The 11,733-nt window shown below is 43.6% G+C and overlaps 1 protein-coding gene across 1 annotated transcript; it reads right to left on the reverse strand.

Moving 5' to 3' along the window:
- Positions 1-1,614: 1,614 nt before the first annotated feature.
- On the reverse strand, positions 1,615-11,565 carry LOC144456776 (uncharacterized). The gene is made up of 4 exons (XM_078152402.1): positions 11,433-11,565; positions 6,696-6,815; positions 2,522-2,622; positions 1,615-2,195 (listed from the first exon to the last, which is right to left on the reverse strand). Exons 2-4 carry the CDS (start codon positions 6,808-6,810, stop codon positions 1,845-1,847), a joined length of 567 nt encoding a protein of 188 aa, XP_078008528.1. The 5' UTR covers positions 6,811-6,815; positions 11,433-11,565; the 3' UTR covers positions 1,615-1,844.
- Positions 11,566-11,733: the final 168 nt, after the last annotated feature.

Below are 11,733 nucleotides of genomic sequence, written 5' to 3' on the forward strand. Positions count from 1 at the left end.
AATTGCCATTCTCCTGAAGCTTTAACTTACTTGTGGGACAAAACTGGTGAACAATGATTTGAATCTATACAAATTTTGATGAATTGTGAGTGCTGGGCTGTCCGGGTGCTTCCAGATCATCAGGGATCTTCAAGTGCTTTGTCAGAGCTCCAGTCTGAGCTCTCAGATGCTTGCTGTAGTCTTCAGCCTGTTGGCTTTGGGAAATTGATCTTGGGGTTGGGGGTGGAGCCTCAGAGTCTTTTGTTAGACCCCAGCCTCTGAGCTGTGTCTTAGTAGGCATTAACTCCTCCAGAGTGGTCACTTAGTGGGTGCTAACGCCTTTATAAAGTCAACCAACACAAATGACAACCTCCTAAATACACACCTCTCAGGCAATAAGTTCTTAGCTGGCAAGCTTGAATTCTCCTGTTAAGTGACCTGGGTAGTAAGAACCTGTGAATACTTCTCTCTCAAGCACTCAGTTCTCACCTGGCAGTCTCCAGCTCCCAATCAGGGTTACTTGAATGAGTAATAGCCTGTGACCCAGGGACTAGGGAAGGGCAAAGGGAGTTGATCTTTTCTTGGAAGGTCATTGGAGAGGTCAGGCAACGTGTTTGACTACAGCTAGGGAAGGGGGCAGGATGTTTGATGAACATCCAAGAGTGGGGGTTTCTAGGACTGAAGGAGAAGGGGTACAGAGAACCATTGAGACTCAGTATGCCTCTCCTTTGCTTCCCCAGCCTGAGAGCTTCCTGAACTTAGGGTCCCAGTGCTGCCTTCATTCTGGTAGGGAGATGAGACTTGTACTTGAAGCAGAACCCAGAGCAGATTGTGACAGGTGTTTAAGAGATGTGCACCTGTGGGGCTGTAGGAGTTCAGGTCTTCAGTGGTTATTTCACAGAAAAAGTGACTTTGAGCTGGACAGTGAAACTTTGGTGGAGAAATGGAGAGCATGAAGTGGGCAAACCCCCGGATGGGAAGGTCCAGAAAAGACTGTGCAGACTGGATTCCAAGGGGAAAGACGGAGCTCAGGAAGGAGACCCTTTGTAACCGGGAGTAAGATCCTGAAGTGAGGAATTATCAGGAGACTGAGGAGAAGAGTATGGATTGGAGAGATGTTGTGGAGATAGACTGAACAAGTACGTCTGGATGCTGGAGGTGATGGAACAGGAGGCGCCTCCCACATGTCTCTGAGGTTTTCAGTCTTCAGTCTGGGTGAGTCGGAAGCATGGGAAGCCCTCACAGACATGCAAGGACACCCTCTAAAGGTACGTATTGACTTTTTTATATACGTAAGAGAGCTGGGAAGGTAGCAGGCACCCACAGAGAGAAAAACTCAATCTCTCACAGAGTGTGTCAAGATACCAGTGTGGTGGGTGAGAATTATCCCCTCTGCTTTACAGACAAGGAAACTCTAAGAAGAGATGTTAATTGTCAGAACTGCCTCAAAAAGGTAACATGATTAGGGCCCTAAGGAACCCAAGGATACTAGGCTATGGGGTCTCAGAGGGAGAGATTGCTGAGGGCTGCTACATGTGGGGACCCCAACTGCTAAGGGGAACACAGAAATAGGGAACAGGATGGTCTCAGGATGGAGCCAAGTGACTATTGTCAATTCAACAAAAACATACAACATTTTCCATGGGGACATCCCTTTATTTTCCAATTTTAAAAGGTAGGAATACAAAGGATTACACATTGTGAACAATTAGAGACCTCAAGGATCATTTAGTAGAAGTCTCTCATTTTAGAGAGAAGAAAACAGAGGCTAAGGAAAGGGAAATGACTAAGTCAGGGTCACAAGGTCAGTAAGGCAAAGGTAGCCAGCATTGGACCAGACCTCTCAGGGACCAGGGAGGGGCTGATCAAGGATTATAGTTAAGTCTTCTCTTGGCCTTGGGATTGGGCCTGGCTGAGCGCTTAGGAGGGTAGGAGGCCGATGATCTTTGGTTTGGGGGCTGTCCGATCATCTGACTGGGAGTGATGTAGGGCCCTGACCCCTTGATCTGTCTGGGCCCCAAGTCAGGCAGGAGTTGACCACTGGAGCAGCCAGAACTCTCTTCAGTTTCTGTACTGAGTCCTGCTTCCAAGGGCTGTAAGCATTGCATGCTGTGAACCTGGGCTGGCCCAGGGGGTCTTTGTGGGGCCTGGTTCCAGAAAGATGCTCCCAACTGCAAGTGAGAGTCTGATTTCTTCTTCTCAGAGCTTTGTACTATCTGTGAAGGGAAGAGGAGATGGCAGGAGTCAGAGGGTTCAAGCAGAGTTAGGGGTCCTTACTCTGAACTCCAGGATTTCCTTCCTCATTGTGGGAGGAAGCACCACATTTATCCTGGTAATGTTCTGGATTTCTGTGTTCCAGGATTCTTGAGCCTCCCAACTTAAAACATAAGAGATTCCTATCAATCTTTCAGGGGGTTGGGGCGAGCCCAATATCTAGGGAAGGCCACTCATAAGAGGCCCTTCATAGGGTCTTCCTATGGAGACTACAGATATCAGAGACTAGAGGGAGATTGGGGTGGCATAAGTGGCAGGGCTTACTTACCTGGGCATAATCTATATCCTTCTGAGCTGGGAAGTGCCGGCTGGAGCTCCTTGGGGAAATCTGAGCCTTTTCTTGCTTGAGTAGATCAAGGGGCATTTCGCCTGTGGAAGGAGAACTTAGCCTGTATGTAACCTGAAAGCAGCTCTCAACAAGAGCCACCCACATTGGCCACAGGAACACAAACATCCCAGGCCTTGACCAAATCTCTCCATCTTGTTCAAAGCTGGAGCAGCAGAGACTTTGGCAAAGGTTTGGACAAAAGCATTCCCTGATCTGGAAGACTAATAAGCCCTGTCAGAAAGGACGTCTGGCTGGTGTGCCTTCCCCTGCTTGCTGATGGAGCCACGCGGCCTCTCTGTGATTCTAACTTCCTTCTTTAGATGCCTACTTACCACTATTTCAATAACATATTATAGAATGTTGTCAGAAGCCAAACATTAGCTTCACTGACACATATATTGTAGATTATGCCTCCTCTTCCCTTTTGTGTGTGTGTGAAAACCAGGACATTTGCCATTTCCCGATTGATAAATGCTCAAAGGATATGACTAGGCAGTTTTCAGGAGAAGAAATCCAAGTTATCAACAGCCATGCATAAAAAAATTGCTTTGAATAACTAATAATTAGAGAAATGCAATTAAAATAACTCAGTGGCTCCTACCTGTTAGATTGTCACTTTTGACAAAACAATGAAACTGACAAATGTTGGAGGGGCTGCAGGAAATCAGGTACATTAATTCAGTCATTCGGGGAAAATAATTTGGAAATGATGCTCCCAAAAGTTACGACACTGTGTATACTCTTTGACCTAGCAATCATTGTCCTAAGCTTTTTGCACAAAGAGATCAAAGAAAGAGTGAAAGGATACTGATATACCAAAAACATCAATAGCAACTCTTCTTATTGCTACTGACAGTTCTGGTATATCAGTAAGGGAATGCTTCTCCATTGGAAAACTGTTGAATAAATTATGGCCTGTGAATTTAATACAATACTTCTGTGCCATAAGAAATGATGATAGGAATCATTTCAGAGAAACCTGAGAAAACTTATATGAACTGATTACATCATGAAAAGAGCAGAATAGGAACTTAATTTATCTGATAGTAACAACATTGTAAAGAAGCAACTTTGAAAGCCTTAACCACACTGATTAATGGAATGACAACCCCAATTTTAAGAGGACTGACAAGATGATAAAGATTGTTTCCTACCTCCTAACAGACAGGTGATAGACCAAAAATGTAGAATGAGTACATTTTTGGGCATGACAAATTAGGGCATTTTTTTTTTGCTTGACTATGCATATTTGTTACAAGGGGGGTTTTTTCTTGGGTGGTAGGAGAAGAGTTAGGAGGAATGGACAAAGAAATGCTTGTTAATTGATAAAAATTGTAAGAAAACAAAACAAAACAAAAAGCAGGAAATTTGTTCATCTCTAGTTCTGTGGCAGCTCTACTTTCCCCCAAAGATCAGTGATAATGGCTCAGCAATCCTATCAGGTAGTTCTTTTAACACCCTGAGATGTGACCTAACTGGGCTTGGTGTCATTGAAACCCCCACAAAGGCTTTAGTGACTGCCTGTTAGGGAGACACATTAGGCTCCTGCAAGTGAATGGGTTGAGTTAGTGAACATCCCTGAGAAGGGCTATTTTTGCAGAGATGGATGTGGGATTGAGTGTAGAGGGGAGGGCTGGGAGAAGAGCTAGGGTTTCTTTTTTTTTTAACTAAATTATATTTTTTTTCAAAGAAAAGTCCACATTCTCCCCTTCTCCTTTCCTCTCCCACCACTTGAGAAAGCAAGAAAAACATGTTACATATCGTTGTTCATCCTTCATTGTCAAAGAGGACCAGTGACATCACAAGGTGAATTGTATTTAAGTGAGGCAGAGTCGCACAAAGGCACCAACCTCACTCTCTCTTCCAGAGTTCTTGAAGTCCAGTGGAAGGACAAAAGTCAAGACCACTGCTGATGGCCCAGGATAAAGTGGATGAAGTTGGTGTGTTTGATGTCTGACCAAGCTCTAAACATCCCACAGCACCTGCTTCAGTTGCCTTCATTGCCATTGGAACAAATTGTCCTCATCTTCTGCTGGGTCTGAGGCCTGTGGATTGCCCTCAACCTGGTTTAGCCAAGGTGGTTTTACTGGGATGTGGCTGCTGTGCATGCTACAGCTTCTTGGAATTGGATGATAGGTGGACAACAAAGATGGATGAGAAGCCCTGAAAAAGGCTCAGCAAATCTCGCACCACAGGTGCTAATCCTCCCTGAACACTCCATTCATTCTTGTTATGTGTATTATACATGTATGCATATGTTATATTACATATAAACATGTACACTTATATACATATACTATACACGTATAATCAAGCAAAACAGATCCCCTCATTGACTATGCCAGGAAAAATGTCTCAGTCTGCATTCTGAACTGATAACTTGTCAGTCAGGAGGTGCTGTGTCGTCTGCTTCGTCATGAGTCTTCTGGGACTCAGAAGAGTTCCTGTGGTTGGTCATTGTGTTGATCAGAGTTCCTAAGACTTTCAAAGTTGATTGTCTTTATAATATTGTTGTTGTATAAATTCTTCTCCTGATTCTGCTCACTTCACTGTGTGCATCAGTTCATAAAAGTTTTCCCAGTTTCTTTGAAACCATTCCTCTTCATCATTTCTTATAGCACAATAGTATTCCATCTTATTCATATGCTATAACTTCTTCAGTCATTCCCCAACTGATGGGTACCACCTTGGTTTCCAATTCCTTGCCACCTCAAAAAGTGCTGACATAAATATTTTTGTACATATTAGTCTTTTTCCTCTTTCTTTGATTTCTTCGGCAGCTAGGTGGCCCAGTGAATAGAGCACTGGGTTTGGAGTCAGGAAGACCTGAGTTCAAATCCAGTCTCCAATACTTACTAGCTGTGTGACCCTGGGCAAGGTACTTAACCTCTGTTTGCCTGAATCCATTGGAGAAGGAAAAGGCAAACCACTCCAGTATCTTTGCCAAGAAAACCCCACAGACAGTATGGTCCATGGGGTCACAACAACAACAATAACAACAACATAGACACAGTAGCAGTTTTGCTGGGTCAAAGGATAAGCAAAGTTTATTAACTTTTTAGTCATAGTTCTAAGTCAATTTCCATAATGGCTGTAGTAATTCGCAGCTTCACCAATGGTATATTAATGTCTTCCCACAGCCCTTCCAGCACTTATCATTTTCCTTTTTGTCAACCTGATGGGTGTGAGGTGGAACCTTAGAGTTGTTTTAATTTGCATTTCTCTAATTATTAATAACTTAGAAGATTTTTAAAAATATAGCTATCGATAGCTTGAATTTCTTCCCCTGAAAACTACCTATTCCATATCTTTTAACCATTTATAAACTGGGGAATCTTATTCATATATATTTGAATCAGTTCTCCATATGTCTAGAAATGAAATTTTTATCAGAGAAATTTGCTGCAAAGATTTCCCCCAATTTTCTTCTAATTTTAGCTGCTTTGTGTTTTTTTGTACAAAAATGTTTAAATTTTGTTATTGAAATTGTCCATCTTACTTCCTGTGATCCTCTTTCTCTTATTTGGTCATGAAGTCCTCTCCATAGATCTGACAGGTAATTTCTTCCTTCTTCCTCTAATTTTTTTTTATGATGTCAAACTTTATGTATAAATCATGTACTCATTTGGAGCTTATCTTGGTGTAAGTTGTTGGCCCATACCTAGTTTCGGCCAGACTGCTTTCCAAGTTTCTCAGCAGTTTTTGTCAAATAGCGCCATTGGCTGGGTTTATCAAACACAGGCTACTGTGCTTGTTTGTTTCTGTATATCATGTATCTAATCTGTTCTACTGATCGATCTCTCTATTCTTACTCGTTATCAAATTGCCTTGATGATTATTGTTTTGTAGCACAGGTTAAAATCTGGTACTTTTAGGTCTCCTTCCTTTCTACTTTTTTCCATTTGAAATTTCCCTTGAAATTCTTGACCTTTTATTCCTCCAGATGAATTCAGTTATTTTTTTCTAGCTATAGGAAGTCATTCTATGGTAGTTTGATTGGTACGGTCCTAAATAAGTAAATTTAGATATTATTATCATTTTTATCATATTGGCCTGGCTTGCCCATGAACAATTAATCTTTCTCCAATATTTAGATCTGTCTCAGGTTTCTTACCTGGGAGATCCAGGGAGGATAGAAGGCTACACCGTTTCACCAGCTGGGGGTAGATAGGGTCAAGCTCGGTCTGCATCTTATTTTCACAGGTTATAATCAGATCCTTTACTTCCATCTTGACTGAGAGGAAATGGAAATAGGTAAGTGGTGTGGAGGTGCTTCTGACTGGACTTTGGGCTTGTTTGCCTTCCCCTTCTGTACCCCCCCCCCCAGTAGATGTTGGAGCAGTTTAGGATCATAGGATTTAGTGTTAGAGGAGATTTCAGAGAAACTATTCCAAACTCCTCATTTTACCATTTTGTAGCCAAGGAAACCGATGCCCTCAGAGGTGGTCACTTTCTCAGAGTCACGTAAGTAGGTCAAGGAAGCCAAGCAGGGAGTTAGGTCTTCTATACGTAGTCATTTAGCATTTATGAAGCCCCTACTATGTGCCAGAGCCTGTGCTAAGCACTGAAGATACAAAAAAAGGCAAAAAGCAGTTGTGCTCTCAAGGAACTCACAGTCTAACAGGAGAGACAACATACAAACAAGTCTGTAGAGAAGATCTAGACAGGATCAGTTGGGAATACCTTCCGAGGAAAGGCGCCAAGATTCAGGAGGACAGGGAAAGGCTTCTTGCAGAAGGTGAGATTTGAAGAAGGCCAGGGCAGCTAAAGGGTAGAGATGAGGAGAGGGGGTGTTCCAGGCATGGGGGAGAGCCAGTGAAAAGGGAGAGGAGATGGGAGTGTGGGCTGTGTTATAGGAACAGTAAGGAAGCCAGTGTCACCATCCAGGGAGGGGAGGAAGCTTGGAAAGGTTTTGAAGGGCTATAGAAGCCAAACAGAGGCTATAGTTTCTATTTGATCCTGGAGGTAATAGGGAACCACTGGAGTTGATGGAATAGAGTGGTGATATGGGCAGATGTGCTTTTTAGTAAGATCAGTTTGACAGCTTAGAGGAGGGTGGCTTGGAGTGGAAAGAGACTTGAATCAGAATCATTAAATACTGAAATACTCCAGCATTAGGTGATAAGGGCCTGCCCCAGGGTGGCTGCAGTGTCAGAAAAAAGAAGCTGGTATATATTGAGATGTGTTATGGAGGTAGAAATGGTAGTACTTGACCACTGATTGGATGGGGATAGGGGGAAAGTAAAAGAGTGAGGAGTCCAGGATAACCTCTAGGTTGCAGGCCTGGTTGATTGGGAGAACTGTAATGCCCTCCACAGTAAGAGAAAAGTTAGGAAGAAGGGAGGGTTTGAGAGGGAAAATAATGAGTTCAGTTTTGGACATACTGAGTTTAAGATACCTACAGGACATCCACTTGGTGATGTCTAAAAGGCAACTGGAGATTTGAGACTGGAATTTGGGAGAGAGTTTAGGGCTGGTCAGGTAGGTCTGAGAGTCATCTTTGTAGAGATAATAATTGAAACCATGGGAGTTGATGAGATCTCCAAGTGAAATGGTATGGAAGAAAAAGGAAGGAGGGCATAGGCATAGCTTAAAAGACCCCCATGGTTAGTGGGCATGTTGTGGATGAAGATCCAGTAAAAGAGACAAAGAAGGAGCAGTGAGGACTAGGAATAAGAATGCAGAAGCCAGGCTGCAAAATGCTGAGAGTGAGATAAAAGGAAGTAGGCATGTCTATATGTTGTTGTTCAGTCCTGTCCAATTCTTTGTGGCCCCATTTGGGATTTTCTTGGCATGGATACTGGAGTGGCTTGCCATTTCCTTCTCCAGCTCATTTTACAGATGAGGAAACTGAGGCAAACGGGGTTACGTGATTTGGCCAGGGTCACATAGCTAGTAAGTGTCTGAGGCTGGATCTGAACTCAGGAAGAGGAATCTTCCTGTCTCCAGGCTGGAACTTAGACACCTAGCTGTCTGCTAGAATGAGATGAATGGAAGTAGCAACATATATTTTAGAAGGCCTTTTCAGTGAGTTTAGCCCAGAAAAGGGAAGAGAGACAGGATGGGACAACAGTTAGTGCAGATGAATGGATTAAGTGAGAGTTTGTCTGAGGATGGAGGAGACACAGGCATATGTTTGGGCCATAGGAAATTAGCATCTAGAAAGAGAGAGTCTGAAGTTTAGTGAAAAGTATAGGGAAGATAGAGGGGGGCAGTCTGCTGGAGAAGACAGGGTAGAATGGGATCCCTTGGGGATATAGAGGGGCTTGCCTTGGCAAGGAGAAAGGCTAGTGAAGGAGAAGATGGTGGCAGAAGGCAAGAGGGAGCTCTCTGTGAATGGCCTCAATTTTTTAAGTGAAATATGGTTCTCTCAAGGTTTTCAGCAGAGAAGATAGGGGAAAAGGAGCTATGGGAAATTTGAGGAGAGAAGAAAAGGTTTGGGAAAGCTGCTGTGGTAAGTATGGTAAGTGAATCAATCAGGGAGGTGTAAAAAGATTTCCTCGCTGCAGGTAGGACCTGGTTGAGATCACGTACCATAAACTTGAAGTGGACTTGAAGTGGAGCTAAGGCAGAGGATGATGGGAGTGATCCAAGGCTGCAGTATGGAAGCACAAGATCCTTGATAGGATAAAGGGGGCAAGGGACTCAAGAGAAGAGGACAGAGTAGTGTTCACTCATTCACTAGGCAGTCAAGATGAGGAAGCGAAAAGAGTAGAAATGCAGGGGTGATGTCCTAGGAAAGAACTGAGGGGGCAGAGGGGGTGGAGATCATGGTGAGGGTGAAAAACAGGATTTAGAGTTGCAAAGCTGAGCAGAAAGGCAAGGCTGACAACAGATTATGATCAGGTAAAGGAATTTTGGAATTTGTGAACGTGGAGCACCTGCTGGTGTGGTGAGATCAAAGATATGGCCATCTTTGGGTGTAGCTGTTAGTGGGGTAGAATCAGGGCAATAAATAACTGTAGGAATTGGGAGGTGTCTTTGGACAGGGCCCCCATGTTCTTTCTTCTTCAACGAGGCAACTGAGTACAGGCCTGGACACGTTACACGTGCTGAAATGTACTGAATAATGGAGGAAGGCAGTATTTTCCCTAATTCTAAAAATGTCTACCCTTGACCCTTCTACTCCATCCTGCAAACTTTGCCATCTCTTTCCACACCTTCCCTCCCCTTTACTGTACAAAATCTGGATTTCCACTAGTTTACTACCCACCACTCTGGGGAAAGGACTTTTTAAAAAGTCACCAATGACTTTTTAGTTGCCCAATCTTTGTAGGATCATATATTCAAGCTAGAAGAGACCTTAGAAGTCATCCAGTGCAACCCTCTCATTTTAGAGATGAGGAAACCGAGGCTCAGAAGTGTTAAGTGACTTGCTCAGGTTCAACACAGCTAATATGTGTTTGAAACAGGTTTCAAACCTAGATTTTCCTGGCTCCAGGTGCAGAATTCTGTGCATTACACTAAAAGTGACCCAAAAGGAGATAGACAGAGAGACCCAACTGAGCTAAAGGTCCCCTTGGAAATCAGCCACATATTGATACTCCCTGGATGCTCAGACATTACTTAATATTTTGTATCTCTCTAACGTACATACTAGGTACTTAATGCTTAATAATAAATTGATAACTGACTGAATGAAAAAAAAACATTTATTAAATGATTACAATAGGCAGGTCTCAATCACCTTAGACCTGGACTATTATAATAGTTAGCTAGTTCGTCTCCCTGCCACAAATTGTCATCAAAGTGATCTTCCCAAAGTGCAAGTATGACCATACCACCCTCTGGACTCAATAAGTCCAGTGGCTCCCTATCACCTCTAAGATCAAAAATAAAGTTTGGCTTTTAAAGCCCTCATAACTTGCTCCCCCCACCCCTTTTCCAGCCCTCTTACATACTACTGCTCCCCTCTCCCCCATATCACCTTGTACTCTGTGATCTTGTGAGAATGGCCTCCTAGCCATTCCTAAAACAAGATATTCTGTATCTCATCTCTGGGCATTTTCCGGCTGTCTGTCATGCTTGGAATGTGCTTCCTCCTCATCTCCATCTCCTGACAAAATCCTGCCTTCTGCAGAAAGCTTTTCCCAATCCCTCTTAATTCTAGTGCCTTCCCTCTGTTGATTATTTCCAATTTATTTTATATATAACTTTTGGTACATAGCTGTTTACATGTTGTCTCTTTCATTGACAGTGAACTCCTTGAAGGAAGGGACTGTCTTTCTGCCTTTCTTTGTATCCCGAGGCCGTACTCAGCATGATGCCTGGCACAAATGATGTGCTTAATAAATGTTTATTGACTAATTGACTGACCATGTGAAAAGCCCTGTGCTAAGCCCTGGGATACAAATAGAACAGCAAGATAGTTCTTGCTCTCAAGGAGATCACATTCTGCAGGGGTTCTTGACCTGGAGGTCCATGGACTTGTGTATCTATATATATATCTATATACATACACACATATATGTACATGTAAATATAACAACTGTATTTCAACATATCTAGCTTTCTCTCTAATCCTTTGTATTTTATCTTAAGAATTTGATATCCTGAGCAAGGAACTGCTCGGGCTTCACCAGACCAAATTTATTTATTCATATATAAAATGATATTTATTTCTGATGTTGACAGGGCCTGCCATTTGACAGGGCCAAGGACTTTGGTGGTGACAGCTTTCTTTTTGGGGTTGTCAGAAGGTTGCATGTGGTACCTGTAGAGGCATCCCCCCCGAGTCCACCGTCAGCTGCTTCCCTATGCTATGGATTTGGGGGGGCGGGGCCATTGGAGGCAGGGCCATTGGAGGCAGGGCAGGTGGGCTCCTCTTCCCTAGGCCCTGGGGATTGCTTACCTGCGGGAAGGCTGGCAGCTCCTCTGTGGTTGGTGATGGCAGTGGTGGTGGTGTTGCAGAGGGTGTCGGGCCCTTTCTCCACGAGGGCTGCTCCCCTCAACGACGGTAGCAAGAGCTGCCTGCCGGTCCAGGGTCAAGGTGCGTTCATGTCACATTACACATGAAAGTGACCTAGGTTAGGATTCCATTCCTCACTACTACATCCCCCGGGGAGGGCAGGAGTTGTTCCTTTGTTTGTTTTTCAATCTTTGATCTCTTTCACCCCCCCAAGGCCCCGCCCAGTCAAGACGATTTAAGCAGT

The sequence above is a fragment of the Phascolarctos cinereus genome, unplaced genomic scaffold, assembly GCF_003287225.1.
Source record: "Phascolarctos cinereus isolate Bilbo 61053 unplaced genomic scaffold, phaCin_HiC Scaffold_4;HRSCAF=312, whole genome shotgun sequence".
Lineage (NCBI taxonomy): Eukaryota > Metazoa > Chordata > Mammalia > Diprotodontia > Phascolarctidae > Phascolarctos > Phascolarctos cinereus.